Source organism: Phocoena phocoena, chromosome 16 (genome assembly GCF_963924675.1).
Source record: "Phocoena phocoena chromosome 16, mPhoPho1.1, whole genome shotgun sequence".
Classification (NCBI taxonomy): Eukaryota; Metazoa; Chordata; class Mammalia; order Artiodactyla; family Phocoenidae; genus Phocoena; species Phocoena phocoena.
The window spans coordinates 48,657,351-48,677,918 of NC_089234.1; the positions used below are offsets into that span (position 1 = coordinate 48,657,351).

The window sequence follows — 20,568 nt, forward strand, 5'->3', positions numbered from 1 at the left end:
GGTGGAGAGCCCTAGCACAGCTCTTTTCGGTATTCATACACCAAGCTTCCACAGACTTAACACACACACACAATTTATTTTTCAAATCATGTACTGGATTCAAGAAGATGTGAAAGTAATAATGGGTCCTGAATGCTTAAGAAAAACTTTGATTTCCTCATTAGTTACAACACCTGGAGCAAATGCCAACGTCTCCATTACCTCACTTGTAAAATAAAGATAACAGGTAGAGATGCAAATGAAGACTTCCTCAAGAGCCTGATATCATATCTGATGCATAGTAGGTTCTTAATGTTCTCCCCCAGCCTAACAAAAAGAATTAGATTACTGTCAAATGCTATGGGTATACTTTAAAACAGTACTTGTTAACCTTTAACATGTGGACCAATCACCTGGGGGAACACTGTTAAAGTGCAAATTCTGATTCAGGGGGAGTTGGGGAGGGGACAAGGATTCTTGCATTACCCAAAAGGCTTCCAGGTTCTGATTATTATGGGGGTCACTCTTGGAGTAGCAAGAATTAACATTAAGTTCCATTACTTAACACAACTACCACACAAAAAGCCCTCAAAAGGAGCTCCACGGACTAGCTATTTCTTTAAAAATTTTACTTTTCCACTTCAGCTTCATGCAAAGTCACTGACCCAGCTAAGTGCCCAGCACCAGCCAGGCCAGGGCATAATGAGCTTTGTGAGGGCATCATTTGGTCCCGGAGGGTTCACAGCACCCTTTTACAGAAAGATCTTGCAACTGTCTCCCCACCACTTTCAGCTTTTTGATCTTAGTCTTTGCCTCTGATGATAATTACCCCTTAATTAGCACCCACCACCATGTCATCTAAATAATTATAGTAAGTGCAGCTTGCACCTCTGCTGGCAGTCTTCAAACAAACTGATAAAACAAGATCCTACGCCAATTTTTTTTTTCTTTGTGCGGTACGCGGGCCTCTCACTGTTGTGGCCTCTCCCGTTGTGGAGCACAGGCTCCGGACGCGCAGGCTCATCGGCCATGGCTCACGGGCCCAGCCGCTCCACGGCATGTGGGATCTTCCCAGACCGGGACACGAACCCGTGTCCCCTGCATCGGCAGGCGGACTCTCAACCACTGCGCCACCAGGGAAGCCCCTATGCCAATTTTTAAAAAGACAAAACTGACCCAAATAAAAGTCACATGCCGTGGAACACGCAGACTCATTACAACTTCCATTAGAATAAGCTACTTGAGTTGGTTTTGGAAAAAAAAAAATCATATAGTGAAGCCCTAACCCCAATGTGAGGGCATTTGGAGGTAGGGCCTTTGGGATGTTATTAGTTTGAGGGTAGAACCACTATATGAAGAGACAAAAATCATCTCTCTCTACCATGTGAAGAAACAGCAAGAAGGCAGCCATCTGCAAGCCAGGAAGAGAGTCCTCACCAGGAAGAGAATCAACCTGCACCTTGATCTTGGACTTCCTAGCCTTCAGAATGTGAGAAATAAATTTCTTCTGTTTAAGCCAAAAAAGAAAAAAGAAAAAAGTTGGTTTTGATACAATCAAGTATTGATATATTTGGGAAATTGTAAATGTCGTAATGTAAATTTTGCAAGCAGTTGTGCAAAAGTAAAACATTTCAGCCATACTAAAATCCACTTTAAATTCCTGTTGGAAAGGGCTACAGGATGTCTGAACTATTTTTTCTGTTTGTAGTTGCCCGAATATATTGGAGGAGTTTGGTAACTTCCGGTGCATTCAAAAGCAAATTACCTTTTGTGGAGGAAGAGGCGGGCTTTTCAAATAAAGCAATTAGTAGTTTTCTAATTTCCCAAGTGGATCTCCATTCACCGCCTACCTAACAGCAGTGCCATCCGAGCCCAAAGAATCATGTACATCTCTTAGGAGGAACCAATTGTGCTACTCTTAACGTGGTTTTCCCTCCGCAGCCTTAAAAACAAAAAAGGAAAACTAAAACTTTCCGAGTTTCTGAAGAGGTAATACATTGACACGGAAAAAACTTCGAACAGCACAAAATGGTGTATAAAGAAAAATAAATGATCTCCCATCATCCGCCACCTCCCTGTCCTCCCCAGAGGCAATCACTGGTTAAATTTTTTATTATGGAAAATTTCAGATATATAGGTAGAGATATTGGAATGAGCCCGTGTATAACACAGCATCAGCAATGAAAAACACCCCACTGGCTTGTTTTATTCTCCTTCCATCAGTTTTTGTAGGAGTTATTTTAAAATAAATCCCAGACACTGGATCATTTTATCTGTCAAAACTTTTAGTATTTCGTCTTTTTTTTTTTCCTTTCTCTCCTTCACATAACCACATTACTGTCATCACACCCAACAAGGTTAACGATAATTCCTTAATACCATCCAATATTCTCAGGGGTCACTTTTAACGGGTTCGGGACGGACAGAGGGAGAAAGAACTACGAAGGTAAGGACCGAGGGGATACAGGTGGCACAATAAAGAGCCGAGCTGACATCGCTCCAGGCCGCGACCGTGGATCGGTTGCCCAGCTCCCCGGGCCTCCCAGTTCCCGCTGTCATTAACTGCGCAGAGACAGCACCGGCCAGGACGGGTCGAGGGCCGCACGGAGCCGCGAGCTCCCAGCCTCCCGGCTCCCAGGCGGCGACCCCAGCAGGCCCGGCGCAGCTGTACAACCCATCGTCCCCAGACACCGGCGAGTCCCTGGAGGGGAAACGATTGACACAGCTGCCTGCACTGCGCCCCCGGCCCTCCCCCGTGGCACCTGCGTCTCCCGGCAGGGCCAGCAGTTGGAACTTGCTCCGGAGCCCGGGCCGTCCGGGTCCGCCGCAACCTCTCCTCCCGCTGCCAGCTCCCGCGCCGAGCTCTCAGCGCCGCGACCTCGCGGACCCGGACTACAACTCCCGTCGGGCCCCGCGGTCGGCCCAATGGCGGGCGCCGGAGCATGCGGGGCGCGGCGCCTGCGCGGCGGTTTGAGTAAGCAGCCGCGCGATTGGCTGCGGGGTCGGGCGGCCGCGCGGGGCCTGTGGGAAGCGGAGTGACGGAGCGAGCCGCTGTTGGAGGAAGGAGGTGGGGGCCGGGAGCGCAAATGGCGTTGAGATGGTTCAGGGCCCTGTTCAAACTCTAGCGCTGACCATTCACCGACGGAAGCGGCGGCGCAGGAGGCGGCGGCGGCCCATCGGGGGCACGTAGCGGGCTCTGGTACCAGCTCCGGCGGCGGCGGCGGCGGTAGCCAGGGAGGCCTAGGCCCGGGCCCGGCCGGCGGCGCTCGAGGCAGGGAGGGAAGTTGCGGTGCCGCCGCTCCTCCCCCCCCTCCACCGGGTTTCCTATTTACCGAGAGCGGAGTCGCGGGTTCTGACGGTGGCGGAGCCCTTTGCCTCTCTTCGCTCACCAGCCGGCCCCGTTCTCCCGCGCGGGGCTCCGGCGCCCGCCCGTGGGCCGTTGGGAGCGGGAGAGGCGGAGGCGGCCCGAGGCTAAAGCACTCGCCAGGCGCCGAGGGTAAGTGAGGTCTCGGGTGGCTGCTTAGGCCCGGAGCTTGCCGAGGGTGGGGGAGGCAGGGGTCCGGGAGGGGGTGATGGAAGTCTCTGTATCTCACCCACCCGGCCTCTGAGGAAGTTGGGCAGGGGAACGATCTGAAGAACTCTTTTCCCTTTTATTCTGAGTTCTTTCTGGGCTACGGCTGATTTAGTTCCCTCCCCAGGCGCGGTCAAGTGTGTTGGTTTCAGGCCGGAATTTTTTGCCGTCTTTCCTCCGCCCCTGGCCGCCGCTGAGGCCTTCCATTGCCCTGGGGATTCGGTGGCAGAGGCTTCCGGGGCGTCGGAAGCAACATCCCTTTCCTGGGAGGTGGGGGTGGGGAGGAGAAAAGTTGCGTGAGCTTCCAGCGGGAGGGGGGCCGCCTCTGCCCGCCACCTCCTAGCGCACCGCCGCCCCCAGGTGAGGATTTCTGGGTGATGAGGTTTGGCTTTTCCGGCTTTCATTCCGTCGTGGAAGCCCCTAAGCCCTTGGAGATCTGAAAGACGCTGGATTTGGTTGGGGGTTAAGTGTGAGGACCTTTTATCCCAGCGCACTTCCCAGAAAATTCGACCTGGCTTTGGGCTGGGGCAAAGGCCCACCGACAGAAAAGACTTACTTGTGAATCATTCTTTCCTTTTTGGTTAGGGTGATCTTTGGAGTTTGAAGCCTGAGCAAGATAGCCTGTGTTCTTGAAGTATACTGAAAATACAATGTCACATACGTCTACACACTTGTTTTTGAATTTCTGTGTACTTTACACTCGAGGCTTGGATAATGCCATCACAATAGTTTGTCTAGTGACTTTAAAAAAAAAAAGACGTGGAAAACTGTAAAGACAGTCAAAGGTAGGGGATATTGTATAATGAACTCCCATGTATTCATCTTTCAGATTCAACAGTTATTAACTCTAAACCAAATTTTTCTCATCTATGCACTTTCCATTCCACACCCCTTCAAGTTAGAGAATCACTGACATTATTGCATCAGTATTTCAGTATATATTTGTTAAAGACATGGGTTTTTTTAAAAAAAAATAAGCATGATTTTCTTGTAACTTAAAATAATTCACTCTTTAATATCAAATATTCATCTGCAGACTTTCAAGTTGTAACAGTTAATGCTTTATGGTTCTCGGACCACTTTTGCCATGAGTTTTTCTGGTATGGGCCTAAAGTAGCCCAAGTCTAGATTTTTGGTTTGGCCTTTAGTCAGCATTTTTAGGTAATTACCGTGTTAGTGTATCCAAAACATTCCAGCTTTGTGGGTGTATGTGTAAATATAGATCTGTAGATCAGGGCTTTACATCCGAGGAGGAATGAAAAGAAATGACTTATTTTGTGTTTCTTGTACCTGCCAAATGTACTTAGTTTTTTTTAGCTATTCTTAACAAGAAAGACAAGATTTTTTAGTGTAAATCTACAGTAGAAGGGGAAATAGATTTCCCAAAGGAGAAAGTTTTGTGAGATGTTAAAAGATTTTCAAACAATTACAAATTATTTTCTCTTAAAGCAGATGTGTATGATGACTAAATTAAGTATTATTTTGTCCAATTAGAATTGGCTTCTAACCAAAATATTAGAGGGGAAATTGCTTTACTAAATATATATATATGCACACACACACACACACATACATATATCAAACTGAGTTTATAGGGATTCCCTATAAATTGGGAGAATTTAAGTTGTTAAAGGGAAACATAAACTACAGATTAAAACATTGAAAAGTATAGGTCAAAATATCATTCTGATTGTTGTATTGTGTAAGAAATGGATAAGGATTGATAGTGTTTAAGAAGGACTTTAACTTGTTTTGAAAATGTTTGACTCTTGATTTACTGTCCTGAAATTTTTGTCCTAGTACTGAGTATGTAGATAAATCAGATGAATCAATTTATCCTATCTTCAAGCAAAGAAGAAATTAAAGTTACATGTTTCTATTGCTGCTTTTAATAATCCATGGACCAGTCATTGTAATATGCTGGAGTTCACTAGCTCCAGCAAATGAGCACAGCACTATGGAGACAAGGAAGGTAGAAGAAATATGGTTTCTTGCACTAAGGGAGATGACCAAGTAAGGAATATTTTTCAAGTCATAATTCATATTACATTAGGCCAAAAATCAGGTTTTTAAGGATGGGTTAAAAGCTGCAGGTTCTAATATGTGGGAAAATAGCACCATTTTTCTGACTTTTTCCCCCTTATATGAGTAAGTGCTCTGAAATTTCAAGGAACTATATTTAGTCAATTATTTGACATCTCTAAAATCCTGAAAAAAATTAACATTTTGTGCTTAAGATTTTATATTAAGGGTAATTAGCCTATTCAGATTATTTTTTATGGTAAAAGTGATATGAGAATAATAAGTAGATGAATTTGAAACTTTTAAAGAAATCAGCGTTCCAGTATAAGTTGGTTTTGTGAATGCTGGCTTATAAGTTGGTTAGTTGTTAGGCTTTCTTATTCTGAAAGTAGCAAATGAATATGTACTTGTTAAAAAGATTAACAGAAGTGTGTAGAGTAAAAAATGAGCCCCTCTCTGTATACTCCCTCCCCTTATTTAACCGTTTTTAAAGATTTGTACCTTGAATGTGGAAAAACCATATGGGGAGAAAAGCCATATTTACTTGTTAAATATTTGGTGATTATATATTTTCTTACTTTTTTTTTTCACAGAGAATATGAAACAGGTGTCAAAATGACATCCAGATTTGGGAAAACATACAGTAGGAAAGGAGGAAATGGCAGTTCAAAGTTTGATGAAGTCTTTTCCAATAAACGGACCACCCTTAGCACAAAGTGGGGAGAGACCACATTTATGGCTAAATTAGGACAGAAGAGGCCCAATTTCAAACCGGATATCCAAGAAATTCCGAAGAAACCCAAGATGGAAGAAGACGACACTGGAGATCCTTTTGGATTTGACAGTGATGATGAGTCTCTACCAGTTTCTTCAAAGAATTTAGCCCAGGGTAAAGGTTCCTCTTATTCAGAATCTAGTGAAGCTGCTCAGCTGGAAGACGTCACTTCTGTACTTGAAACTAATAGCAAAATTAGTCATGTGATGGGTGAAGACATTGTTGTATCTGATAAATGCTTACGTTTGGAGGATACTTTGCTTGGGAAAGAAAAGAGCACAAACCGTGTCTTAGACGATGATGCAAGCAGAAGTAGCTGTGCTAAATTAATTACTTCAGGTAAGTTTTGATTTTCTTTATTCTGAGCCAGGAGAGCTTTGTGTAAGCTATTTAGTTAAATGATTTTGATTTAGATTCTGAAATATTACACCTCTTGGGGTTTTTTTCTGCATTAATAATTGGGACCAAAGATAATTTTGTAGAAGAGATTTAAGAAATTAAAGAAACCAATTAGGAGTTGAAATTTTACTTAAGCAACTTGGAAATTAATGTTTCCAGACTGTACCCACAGTACATTTTGGGAGTGATCTTTCATTAATCCTTAACTCCAATTGAAGTAAGAAACATCTTTTTGTTGTGTTGGGATTGCACAGTATCTCATTTCTATTACTGTGGAGGATTTGGATGGTTACTGATAATGAAACTGAGATGAGCGTTTACAATGAGGATTAAGTTTAGGAGTGTTAGACTTTCTTCCAAAACTAGGAAGATTAAGGAAGTATGGAGTGGAAACAAAGAATTGAGCAAATTGAAATTAGTTTGGAGTCTGGTGCCAGTAGCAACTTGTATTAATAGATTTTCATCCACAAAACCAGTTGTATTTTTAAAATGTTAATTTGTAAACCTGGCATCTAGTGTTTGTTCTTAAAACAATGTATTCCATCAGTTGTACCCCTAACTCGTTTTTTTTTTTTTTTTGCGGTACTTGGGCCTCTCACTGTTGTGGCCTCTCCCGGCACGAACCCGTGTCCCCTGCATCGGCAGGTGGACTCTCAACCACTGCGCCACCAGGGAAGCCCCTAACTCGTTTATGTAAAGGATTTAAGACTTACAATAATAAATGATAAAAAGTGCAATTAACTAAAAGACTGAAGAGCTTAGATTGGAGATGGCAAGGGAGACAGCCTGCGGGCCTTATCAGCAATAGGATAAGGATCGCACTGTGGTCTAAAACAAACCTTAGTTCTTGACTTCCTGGCAAAATTTAGTGATAATAAAAGGTTACATAGGGACTTCCCTGGCAGTCCAGTGGTTAAGACTCGGCGCTTCCATTGCAAGGGGCTCGGGTTCGATCACTGGTGAGGGAACTAAGATCCCGCATGCTGCGCGGCCTTAAAAAAAAAAGTTACAGAGAGCTCATATTTTAAAAGGAGGTAAAGACAAAAGTTTCCTATATCGGAATTCTGTAGAGGAATTTGTCCTTTGGGGGCTTACTATAAGGCACCTCAAATACTTTGCCTTGCATAGTTTTACAAAAAATCCTGAACATTTTTCACTCTTTTTCTCACCCTTGGATGAGAGGATGAGCCAGCTGTTACTGTCATTCCCTTGGTCCTCCTGGTTAATTCTGATTTGGCTCTTCTTATCCTTTTCCTACATTTCTCCTGAAGCATTGTTCATAAATTAAGGTTAGGTTAAATTTTCATTAGAAAACAGAGCATAAAAGCTGTTTTCCAGATAAACTCCTAAAAGTGTGTTCTAATCATAGAACCATTGAGCCAAAATGAACTTTAATTCAGCTTTCCTTGTTTTATAGATGAGACTCAAAAAGGTTAAGTAACAGTCCAAGTTTGGGTCGTGGCAGAATTGGAATGAGATTCATTTATTGATTTTTTTCAAAACGCACACCTACTCTGTGTCCTCCACTGTGCCAGGCTCTGGGAATGCTGTTCCAGTCAGTTATCCAGTGTTCTAGTCCTCAGTATGGGACAGATAGGCTGGAGGAGGGAAGATGAGGCTGGGGAAGTGGTGAAACTGGTCAAGGTGCGCAGACACAAGCTTCCCCAAGTGCTGTCTTTGGAGGAGAGGGGGGCATCACTGGCAGGCAGAGGGTATCATCAATAGGATAAATGTTTAGGTACAGGGGGAACAGTAACTTGGAAGTGAAATATTCATAGGCAGCAATTGCTTATATAGTTTTGCTCATGTTACATCTATATATATCCAGAGTGCCATTTGAAGTTGTTCACTGGGAACTGGAAACATAATTTTCTGTAGAAATGAGGTATTAGCTTCCCAGTATAATGTAGCTAAATTGTAGTTCTGGTGCTGATACTGTGGACTGACTGGAAATCCAAACTCCATTATAATGGGTTTGTGAGGGGAAAATATATACTAAAATAGAGAAAATAGATGTTCAAGAACATCTTGTTCCTCTTCCTTCTTTCTTCGCAAGGCACCCTTAGTAGAAAGGGAATGGTGTAGCACTATAAATATTTCTTACTTTCTCCTCTCCCTCGCCCATCCAGAGCTGCAGCAACCCTGGTAGCTTGCTGTAGGATAAGAAGGGAACTTTGAAGGAGTGCATTTAATTCTCATGGTCTTATCCTATCCCTAAGATGTAAAAGTTATTGTTTTTATAAACCCTGTATAAGTTCATGTTTATAAGTTGGTTATAGTTCCGAGAATACTTCTATACATTATGAGCTTCCTTTTTTGCCCGTCTTCTCTAAAATTTGGGCATTTCTCTGTGCCTAGACTCTTCTTGCATTATGTCTGTCAGATTGTCATTGCCTTTGCTATAATTCAGAAAACCTGATTTTAGTTGAAGTTTAGAAATTCAAACCTAAGGTTTTGATAAAAGGAGTCTCTGTAAATCTAGAGTGGTTCCTAAACCTTTTTTGAATTAGAGATCTTTTGAGAATGATAAAATTTTGGACTTCAGATAAAAGTGCTGTACACCTATTTTGGTCTCAGAAATTCTTTGCAGGTCATGTACAGGAAATTTTATGATTATTCTGTTCAAAGTGCACAAGTCAGTTTCTTTGGTATCCTTCCAGTGGAATGTTCCTGCTCATTCATACCATTTTTGCTGCAGAATTATATCACATCAGTGAAAAGGACTTATCCAAGCTCAGACTTATTATGTCATATCTCCTGGCATTAAGTTTTAAAGTAGATCTCTTTATGGGGTAGTATGTGGTTAATTTTTAGGTACTATTAAAATTCTTTGTTTTAAATACTTCATACCAGATAGTGCTTTTTAAGATTATGGCTTATTTGAAGAGGAAACCCAGAATGAGGTCATGATAAAATACGATGGTTGCTATTTTCCAAATAGGTGCTTGGTGGGTAAGGGAACCAGAAGCAAGATTACAAACTGAATGAGAACTGCAGGGAAGGACTGAGTTGCTAAAACATCCTAACCTTGATTTAAGAAAAAAAACTTTTTAGTGTGGAACTTTCAGACACACAAAAATAGAATGTTAAAAAGAACGTCATGTACCTGTTTTCTAGCTTCAACAGTTGTCAGTATATGGCAAATCTTGTTCCATCTATTGTAGACACTACTCTCTCTGCCTCCTGGATTTTTAAAAAAAATTTATTTTATTTTATTTATTTATTTTTGGCTACGTTGTGTCTTTGTTGCTGAGCACAGGCTTTCTCTAGTTGGGTGAGCGGGGGCTACTCTTCATTGCAGTGCGCGGGCTTCTCGTTGCGGTGGCTTTTCCTGTGGAGCACGGGCTCTAAGGTGCGAGGGCTCAGTAGTTGTGGCGCACGGCTTATTTGCTCCGCGGCATGTGGGATCTTCCCAGACCAGGGCTCGAACCTGTGTACCCTGCATTGGCAGGCGGATTCTTAGCCACTGTGCCATTAGGGAAGTCCCTCTCCTGGATTATTTTAAAGCAGCTTCAGGATTTGTTATTTTATCTGTAGATACTTTAGTTGCAGTTATCATTAAAGCCAGTGAATCCTCAAACAAGTGCGACACTTAAAAATGACTTTTAGCAGGGCCTAAAACTTTGACCTTTTGAGAGATCTTGGAGTATTCTTACAAAGTTTGGAATCCAGGGCTATGTGCATTAGGGGTAAAAGAAAGCTTCTCTTGCCTTTTATATGCAGCTACTTCTATTTTCCATCTTTGTGCTTTCTGCTACAGGTTTTTAATCTGGGCTCCAGAATAAAGTGTGTAAAGACTTGTATTTCTATTTGGCACACTTTCCTTGCTAGCCAGCTGGGATTCAGTCTACATTTCCTGCCAAATATTGAGATAACTATGGCATAGGCTCTTAATTTGCATGACTGTCTTTGTAGCCAATAAAATTTTTTCCATTTGCTTAAAGCTGTACTGAGTATTTGTATAAGTTAGAGGACTGTTACTGTCAGGAAATTAGCAACTTTGATTTAGAACTGAAGATGGTTTTTAGAAAGGGAAATGAATTGTTCTCGTCCTGAAAGCTTAAAGTAGGCCAGGAACTTGTGACCTGAGAGGAGATTGTCATCTACTCATTGAATAAAGTACAGGTGATTAATAAGGATTACTAAAGAATTCTGCAAGTACAGCATCAGCAAGAGTTACCTGCCTTCATTTAGATATTGAATGTATTTGTCATATAGAATATACCTGTCGTACCTGAAATCAGCTTCTTTTAAGAGAAGAGGATAAGGGACTTCCCTGGTGGTCCAGTGGTTAAGACTCTGCGCTTCCACTGCAGGGGGCAAGGGTTCGATCCCTGGTTGGGAAACTAAGCTCCTGCAAGTTGCAAAGCTGGCCAAAAAAAAAAAGGGGGAGAAGAGGAGAAGATGCCTGTTGTTACTTTGTTCTAAGCCCTTTATGTATCAGTTGCTCTTTAATCACAACTATTTAAGGTAGGTGTTATTCCCATTTTAGAGGGGGTAAAGCATAGTTTAGAGAAGCTGAATAACTTGAACTATTAAGTGGAAGATCTGAGAAACATCCAAAGTGTTCTTTTCGTACAGTGCTGCTGTATTCTGATGTGAGTGAACTTAATTTTATCATATTTAAAGCTTTATATTTAACAGACTGTCACTATACAGTGAGTTTTCTCTTGATGTTGGAAATAACTTTGACAACAAATTATGGATTATCTTTTGCCTCTGTTTAAGTAATTTTCTTTTTAATAAGAATAGAGGCCAAACTACCTATAATACTTGCTGAAGAAAGCTGACCTTATTTTTATAGTTAATAGGTATCTTCTGTTTGTTAATTTTTTGTTCTGTATGGAAATTTAACAATATGCAAATTCTGAGAGACACTGTAATTTCAAGTAAATACATTTTGTTTTAAAGTAGAGCTTTAGTTTCTTGTAAAGGAGTTTCTTTGTGAAAGGAGGTTCATTCTTAGGGTTTGAGCAGTAACACAAGTGCAGGTAATTACTAATAAGCTTCTTCTCAGATCCAGGTTGAATACCAGCCATGAGCTGGTACAAGAAAACCGTAAGCATAGTCTCTGTCCTCTAGGGATGGAACTGTTGACCTCTGCTGGCTATGATAAATAAGTATTTCTAAAACAATGGCAACACATTTTTGTAATGTTTGTTGTTTTTCAGAGCATTTTCAACATGTATTCCATATTCTTAGAATTAGAACAAGATGATGCACTGTATATTTTTATGGTTCAGCCCCTGACTCTCTAGGAAAGAGTCCTCAACTTCTCCAGACCTCTGGTGGTAGAGGAGGATGAATTTTTCATAAGTAGTTGTGGGGATGCCTTCCTTCCAACCATCCAGCTATAATTTCAGTGTCTTCTGTATGCCGGGTGTTGGGTGTATGTCCATGAACAAGATCTTGCTTTTTCACATTCTAGTGGGCAAGATGGATTGAATAAAGAATAAGACAGATTGAATAAAGACAAACATTTTCTGCAGAAAATGACAGAAAAATATAGGATGCTGTGAAATATAGGCTAATTTACCTGGTCTGAGTGAGGCCTGGGGGCAAGACTGACATTTGACTTGAGACCTGCTGGTGCACTGGGAAAGGATAAAAGTGAACCTGCTTGGTGATGTGGGCTATAAGGAAGGAGACATCAAGAATGAATCCCAGGTATCTGATGTGAGCAACTGAGTATGTTGTAGTATCATTCATTGAGATAAGGGGACATTTATGAGGGGAAGTTCGTGAGTTCAGTTTTGGATACATTGAGTTTAAGATATTTGTGAGATATGTTCAAGAGGCAGCAGGATCTGCTGGTATGGAACTTAGATAAGAAGTCTTGGTTAGCGATGATAAATTTGTGAATCAGCATATAAATGTTATTTGAAAGTACAGGATTAGAAGTCATTATAGAGAATGTAAGGAGAAGTACTGAACTGTGAAGAACTTGCAATACTTAATGGATGGAGAGAAGAGGAAGAAAAACTAGATAAGGAAATTGAGTAGAAGAAGCTAGAGTACCTGAAGGAAAATCATGTGAGTGATATTTTATAGAATCCAACAGAAAAGTGTTTCATGAAGGATCTACGGAATTGGAATTCCTGCTGTAAAATCAATGAAAATGAGGACTGCAGAGCAGGCATTGGATTTTACAGCTTGGATAGAAGTGGTCTGAGCAGTGAGTACACAGCTAGGAAATGGGGTTGGCAAGTGTACACAACTTGTTAAAGATGTTTGAAGGAGAGAAGAAAAGGGGCAGCTAGAGATAAATGAGGGGTTCTAGAAAGTTTGATTACACAAGGGAGCCTTGAAGTGTAGGATCCAAAACCCAGGGGGAGAGTGGTCTTAGGAGAAGGGATGCTGCATTTCTTGGCTAGGAGGAAAGGTGGGTGAAAATGTGAGTTTAATGGGAAAATGGAAGATGAGGTGGTTTATGAACAAAAGCTTCTTTTTTTTTCTTTCTTTCCATAAAGTGGCAAAAGAAGTCATCTCTGAAAGGGAGATAGAAAAAAGGATGGGTATGTGGTGGCTGGAGGGGAGGAGCAAAGGGTTCAAATAGATGTTGCAGAAAGTGGAAAAGGAGGGAGCTGTCTAGGGAGAAAGTAGAATTTCTGGACATTATTGATGCCTTAGTTGAAGTTTGTATCACTGAAAACTCATGGTTGCTGATCTCCCCATTGAGTATGTGTGTTTCCCCCTCTTCTTTAGTAGACCCTATTAGCCAGAACCTGCACAAAATACAGAATATTGGATAGAATAATGAGAATTACCCTGGACTGGCATTTTGTCTGAGTAGATATGGAATGAACAGGTAGAGAAGAAAGAATTTAGGTTATCAACCAGAGAGTGACTGAAATGATGGACTGTGCAGTTTAAAGTTTACTAACTGGACAGGGTAGGTGGGTAGGAGAAAGGAGAGAAGAGAGGTCAGTATACTGAGAGTCTTATTAAATAAAAGCCACGAATAGGATTACTGGAACAAGCAAGTTGGATAGTTGGTAGTGATTAAAATATGGGTTATCTGATTTTTTAATATTTGAAAGTTGAAGCATTTTAGGACATGACCAGTTCCTGGATGAAACTGTGAACTGGTGGCTCAGATGGAATGTAGATGACTGTTGATGGGAGAAGATTAAGGAACTGGGAGGTTAGGGGTTTGGAATTTGGTGGAATTCAGGATGATAGCGAAAGAGGCATGGAGGGGTAGATTATAAATCTTTGTGTAAAATCCTTTAATGAAGAATAAGGTTGTTAGATGACAGATATGAGGAATATTAGAGGGTAACTAGGTGGCACAAGCTTCAAAGGAATGGGCTTTTATAAGAGTGGGGAGTAGTAATAGTTTTATAAAGGGCAAGCCATCCTTCTCTGAGATACTAGAGGGCACTGCAGGAGAAGTAGCATCCTTAGGTTTCAGTTAGGACAAGGAGGTGATAGAGGGCATGACCTCCAGGTGTGTGTGAGTTTGCTTGTCACTGAGGCCTGAGTACTCTGGACTTAAAAGGTACGGGGAGGTGGGGGTAGTGGGTTGTTGGATTCGGAGATGGGAAAGAAGTGCAGGTACATTTTGAGTGTTAGAGTACAGGAGGAGGTAGATGACAAGATGTATTTGCCTTCTCATATATTTTTAAAGTTTTCATCTTGATTTATCAGTCAAGGTCGCACTTGGAAACATGGCATGCCCCAGTTAGGCTCAAACCAGGAGGGTTTTAGGCTATTTACAAAGGTGTGGGAGGAATGTTAGGGAAAGCCTAGCCTGGGTTAGCTGCAGTGAAGCTATTATCACCCAGTTTCACAGGGGCAAGGGATTAATTGAGCCATTTAGAGGCCACCTTAAGAAGAGCAGTATCCTTCTTTTGAAGGGGCCTCATAAGGAGGGTGCTTGAGGATAAAGTATTTGAACCTAACTCTGCTCCTTCCCTCCTCTGTCCTGAGGCTCCTCATAGATGGAACCCGAGGGAAGCCTGAGGGTAAGGAAACTTTGTTACAGGTCAGCCTCCAGGGGCTGAGATCAGGGTGGAGAGTAGATCTGGAAGGGCAAGTAGAAGATAACTGGTGCAATATCTAAAAAAAAAAAAAAAAAAGTGGAAATGTACACAATTAGGTAATCATTATCAAGATAGAGACTACTTCCCTCTTGTCAAAAGCTCTTTCATGCTCCTTTGTGGTGGGTCCCTTCTCCCACCACCAACCCTGGGATCTACTGATCTGTTTTCTGTCCCTGCAGCCTTGTTTTTTCCAAAATTTCATATACCTGAGGTCATAGAGTATGTAGCAGTTTCAGTCTGGCTTTTTTCATTTAGCATAATGCTTTTAAGAGTATTCCACGTTGTTGTATGTATCAGGTTTTTTTTAACATCTTTATTGGTGTATAATTGCTTTACAGTGGTGTGTTAGTTTCTGCTTTATAACAAAGTGAATCAGTTATACATATACCTATGTCCCCAGATCTCTTCCCTGTTGCATCTCCCTCCCTCCCACCCTCCCTATCCCACCCCTCTAGGTGGTCACAAAGCACCGAGCTGATCTCCCTGTGCTATGCGGCTGCTTCCCACTAGCTATCTGTTTTGCATTTGGTAGTGTATATATGTCCATGCCAAAAATATGGAATGCTTCACGAATTTGCGTGTCATCCTTGCGCAGGGGCCATGCTAATCTTCTGTGTATCGTTCCAGTTTTACTATATGTGCTGCCGAAGCGAGCACTGTATCAGTATTTTTATTGTTGACTAGTATTCCATTGTACGTACCACAATCCATTCACTAGTTGAAGGACATTTGGGTTTTCAGTTTTTGGCGATTATGAATGAAGTTGCTTACAATTCCATTTAGGTTTTTGTGTAGAGATATGTCCACATTCCTCTTGGGGCAAGTACCTAGGTGTGGATTGCTGGTCACGAAAATACTGAAATGATTGCAAAGGATATACATTTTCTGTAAAATAATAAATAATATAATTTCCTGTAAATATTGGCATTTTAAAATAAAACTGACATGCAATAGGTATCATAGTGATTTCTTTAACTTTTTTATTGTAAAATAAAACACAGATACAGAAAATCACACAATATAATAAAATATCTAGAAATACATGTTTTGCTTAGTGAATTATTATAAGAGCAACACTGTTGTAACCACCACCCACATCAAGGAACAGAAGAGTGCCAGCCACTCCAGAGCTCTTCCTTGTGTCCCCTCCTTCACCTCAAAGTAATTGCTATCCTGTCTTTTATTGTAATCACCTTCTTGCTTACAAATACATAAGTATTTGCTGTTCACTTTCATACATTAAAGAAAAAAAACAAGTTTTTCTTTAACAGCCAGAAGATTTACAGCACCCTGTATCCTTTTTGAAATTGTATTTCTATCTCACTTGCCCTTTAGAATTTGATCCTAATGAATATGTCTATTTTTGGGCTGCTTTGGGTGTTTGTTGCTGCACGCGGGCTTTCTCTAGTTGCGGCGAGCGGGGGCTACTCTTCGTTGCAGTGCACAGGCTTCTCATTGCGGTGGCTTCTCTTGTTGTGGCTCGTGGGCCCTAGGGTGCACGGACTTCAGTAGTTGTGGCGTGTGGGCTCAGTAGTTGTGGCTTGTGGGCTCTAGAGTGCAGGCTCAGTAGTTGTGGCGCACGGGCTTAGTTGCTCTGTGGCATGTGGGATCTTCCCGGACCAGGGCTCGAATCCGTGTCCCCTGCGTCGGCAGGCGGACTCTCAACCACTGCGCCACCAGGGAAGCCCCCTGAATATGTCTTTTTTTTTTCCCCCGGTACGCGGGCCTCTCACTGTTGTGGCCTCTCCCGTTGCGGAGCACAGGCTCCGGACGCGCAGGCTCAGCGGCCATGGCTCACGGGCCCAGCCGCTACACGGCATGTGGGATCTTCCCGGACTGGGGCACGAGCCCGTGTCCCCTGCATCGGCATGCGGACTCTCAACCACTGCACCACCAGGGAAGCCCCTGAATATGTCTTTTAACGGTCATCTTTTCATAATTCTTTGTACAAAAATATGTTTATAAATTTAAATGTAAACTTTTAAGAATTTTCTGTGATTCTGATGCTTTAAGTATTTAAAAATTCTTCTAGATTAAGTTATGACCACAATTATTAGTGTATAATTGATCAAATGTGATTGCTGTGAGTCTTAAAGGCAAAGTTTATTGGAAATACACCTCTTAATGATATGCGTGGCCCCTTTTTTCAATTAGCTCATGTATATGTGGATGAATATTATTGCTAGAATTACGAAGTCTTTGGCATCAGTCTGTTCCTATTTTTTACAACATGTAAATGTTGAGATACCATATTGACAAAGGTAAGAATGGAGAGAGTTTTGCTATGGTAGTTTCTATTTGGAAAGCAATAATTGGAACCACCTGACATGCAAAGGATTTGTTACCAAGACATTAGAGTTACTCAGTTATTAGGCACAGAAGCTAATAATGTATCACATTATTTCTTTATAGGTCATGCCAGAGTAGGAGCAGTGTATCATAGATTAGGGGTAGGTGAGGGATATGCCATTATTTGTAACGTGGGAGAAGAATGATTAATCCCAGGTTGGGTTGGTAGATCAGTTTTTGGACCAGAGTACATGAGGAAGATGGGGATTTAGAAACCAATGTCCCTAAAACTTAATTGTGCCTGTATATGTTTTGGAAGGTCTTTGTGTAACTCCAGGGGTCTGTGTATCTAGTTTGAAGAGTTAATTGTCAGGGTGGCCTACAGTTTGAGGATTGGCTTGGGTATGTGGGTGTGGTTCCCTGTTCTTCTGCAAGGGTGGGCAGAGTTAGGCAGCTTGAGCGGGAGGCCACAGGAGCAGACAAGCTTCTTGGTGTGTGGGTGGGCAATGGCAGTGGGCAGTAAGGCTCTCCATGGGCTGTTGTTGATGGGGACTGAGGGGAAGTTGAGTTGACTTGGACTGCTCTGTGTAGTGGGCCCAGCTGAATGCTGCTTTTGAAGTTTTTTTGACCATGCTGTGCATCATGCAGGATGTTAAGTTCCCTGACTAGGGATCGAACTCGTGCCTCCTGTAGTGGAAGTGCAGATTCTTAACCACTGGACCACCAGGGAAGTCCCTGAAGTTGTTTTATATTTACTGTTTTATCTTTAAAATTACATGTGGGCTGTGTTTGATAGGTATGATTTATAAAATATAAAAACATTTTAAATTACCACTTGAAATGCTTAACTTTTTAAGTACTTTTTACCTTCCACATCTTTGAGTAAAACTGATCCACTGAGGATGATGTGCCATGTTTTTCCTGTGAGTTTTTAAGTGCCCTTGATAGATAGCCACATACCTTCATTGACAGTGAAAAATCAGTTCTCTTTCACAGAAGCAAGTGCTGTTAACAATTTCTTACATAGACTTTCATAATCTTTAATATGCACAGCATATAAATCTGTGTATCCTTAAAAACAAACACATAAATGGGAGCATGATGTATATCTGTGTATACTGTGTGTGTATAGTGTATTGTGCCTTAAAAAACACGGAAAGGGCTTCCCTGGTGGCGCAGTGGTTGAGAGTCCGCCTGCCGATGCAGGGGACACGGGTTCATGCCTCCGTCTGGGAAGATCCCACATGCTGCGGAGCGGCTGGGCCCATGAGCCATGGCCGCTGAGCCTGCGCATCCGGAGCCTGTGCTCTGCAATGGGAGAGGCCCGCGTAAAGCAAAAAAAAAAAAAAAAAACCACAGAAAAGTCTTTAAGATGTACACATCAGTATTTATAAATCTACCTTGTTCTTTTTTAGCAGCTTCATGGTTTTCCATTATATGGATGTACCATACTTTAGTCTCTTAGGCGTAGTTTGGCTGTTTATAGTCATTTGCTATTACAAATAAATGCTACTTGGGACATCATTCTACTTATGTTTTTGAGAGTCATGGTCATTGTCAGTATAGTGGCAGAAGATGTTTCTAGAAGTTGAAACATCTAGAATTGAAAGAGCATATACATTTAAATATTCAACTGATATTGCCAAATTTCCCACTTAACAGTGTGGCTTTTTTTTTCTAGCAGATCATTCTGTCTAACTTTGGACTTTGTCTAGCTGAAAGTAGGAAAAAAATGTTGAATTTTGGGGTTTCTTTCTGCTTTAGAATATATACATCTTTATGTTTTAAAAATTAAAAAAATCTATCTGCACATGGTACAAAATGATAGTGGTTAAAAGCTTCCCAGCCCCTTTCTCCAGTTGTCCCAGCTCTTGGAGTGATCGACCATTCATAATTTTGTTACCCTTTCTGACATATGCTGTGCACCTACAAGCAATACAAACAGTTGCATATATGTGTGTGTATTTAGATCTACAAAATGATAACGTGCTGTTTTGTACCTTGCTTTTTCACTTAATATATCTTGGGAATAAGTCTATGTCAGTATATGAAAGTTTTCTTTCTGGCCTCCCTCCCTTTTTTATTTAAAAATATTGCTGCATGGTGTGTCAATTTCCCTATGTTTTGTAATTTCTTAACCAGTTCCTTGTAGTTGTCAGACCTTTGGGTTGCTTCCAGTGTTTTTGTTTTCGTTAAAAAGTTGCTTTATTTTTCAGACAATAAACACCACTTAACTATGTGGCTGTCAACTGTCTACTAACTGAACTCTACCGTCCCTCATCTGCAGAATGGGATACAGCTTCACATTTCCTTATCTGAAACCTTTGGGGCCAGATTTGTCTTGAAATTAGGATTATTTTGGAATTTAGAAAGTGTATGTATTTTACATTAACACCCGTCAGGGGCTAGGCAGCAGTCTAATCAAGACAGCTGTTTCTTCAGGAAAAAATACTATCAGTAGCCTCACTTAGGTGAGGTCAGGTTTTGCTTCAAAATGCATTATGAGAAAACTTTGTTTTCAGAGCTTTTTAGATGTTAGAATTGTGGATAAAGGCTTGTGAACTTGTAATAGTACCTACATCAGATGGTTGCTAAGAGATCAAATGAATTAATAGATGGAAAGTATTTAGAACAGTACTGGGCACATACTGAGGCCTTAGTAAGTATATAGTTCAATTGTTTTACTTTTTCCAGCTTTATTGAAGTATAATTATTATATAACATTGTATACTCTGATTTTTAATTGTGAATGTAATTGAGTGTCTTTTCATAAGTTACTAATTCATTCTGTTTCTTTTTCTATTGATTGCTTTTATGTGTCTCTACCTGCTTTTTCTGCTGGGACGTTCATTGGACTTATCGATGTGTAAGAATTCTTAGTATATATATATTTTTCATAGAAATCTTTTAAATTAATTAGTTTATTTCTGTCTGCACTGGGTCATCATTGCTGCGCCTGGGCTTTCTCTAGTTGCGGCGAGAGGGGGCTACTCTTCATTGCGGTGCGTGGGCTTCTCATTGCGGTGACTTCTCTTGTTGCAGAGCACAGGCTCTAGGCACGTGCGCTTCAGTAGTTGTGGCATGCAGGCTTCAGTAGTTGTGGCATGCAGGCTCAGTAGTGTGGCTCGCGGGCTCTAGAGTGCAGGCTCAGTAATTGTGGTGCACGGGATTAGCTGCCCTGCGGCATGTGGGATCTTCCCAGACCAGGGCTCGAACCCTTGTCCCCTGCACTGGCAGGCGGATTCTTAATCACTGCACCACCAGGGAAGCCCTGAATTCTTAGTATATTAAGGAAATCAGCCTTTTGCGTTTCCTTCATGACTAATGATCATTTTTCACGTACTTATTTGGTAACAGTATAGTTTCTTTGGTGACATCCGCTCACATTTTTTTGCTCAGTTTTAATCGGGTTGTTTATTTTCTCACTGAATTTTGAGAGTTCTTTATTCTGGGTACAAGTATTATATCAGACATATTTATTGCAGACA

At 41.5% G+C, this 20,568-nt stretch overlaps 1 protein-coding gene and 1 non-coding gene across 3 annotated transcripts in view; one reads left to right on the forward strand and one right to left on the reverse strand.

Moving 5' to 3' along the window:
* Nucleotides 1-3,076: 3,076 nt before the first annotated feature.
* WAPL (WAPL cohesin release factor) overlaps nucleotides 3,077-20,568 on the forward strand; it is a 75,756-nt gene continuing 58,264 nt past the window's right edge. The window contains exons 1-3 of one of the 2 annotated variants that reach the window (XM_065894204.1): nucleotides 3,077-3,141; nucleotides 3,434-3,475; nucleotides 6,166-6,686. In XM_065894204.1, coding sequence (XP_065750276.1) covers nucleotides 3,077-3,141; nucleotides 3,434-3,475; nucleotides 6,166-6,686 — 628 coding nt within the window. The remainder of the gene's footprint in view (nucleotides 3,142-3,433; nucleotides 3,476-6,165; nucleotides 6,687-20,568) is intronic. The other variant, XM_065894205.1, reaches the window with a different exon arrangement.
* LOC136136745 (U6 spliceosomal RNA) lies at nucleotides 15,342-15,448 on the reverse strand. The gene has a single exon (XR_010656681.1). It is a non-coding gene; the product is annotated as a U6 spliceosomal RNA (small nuclear RNA).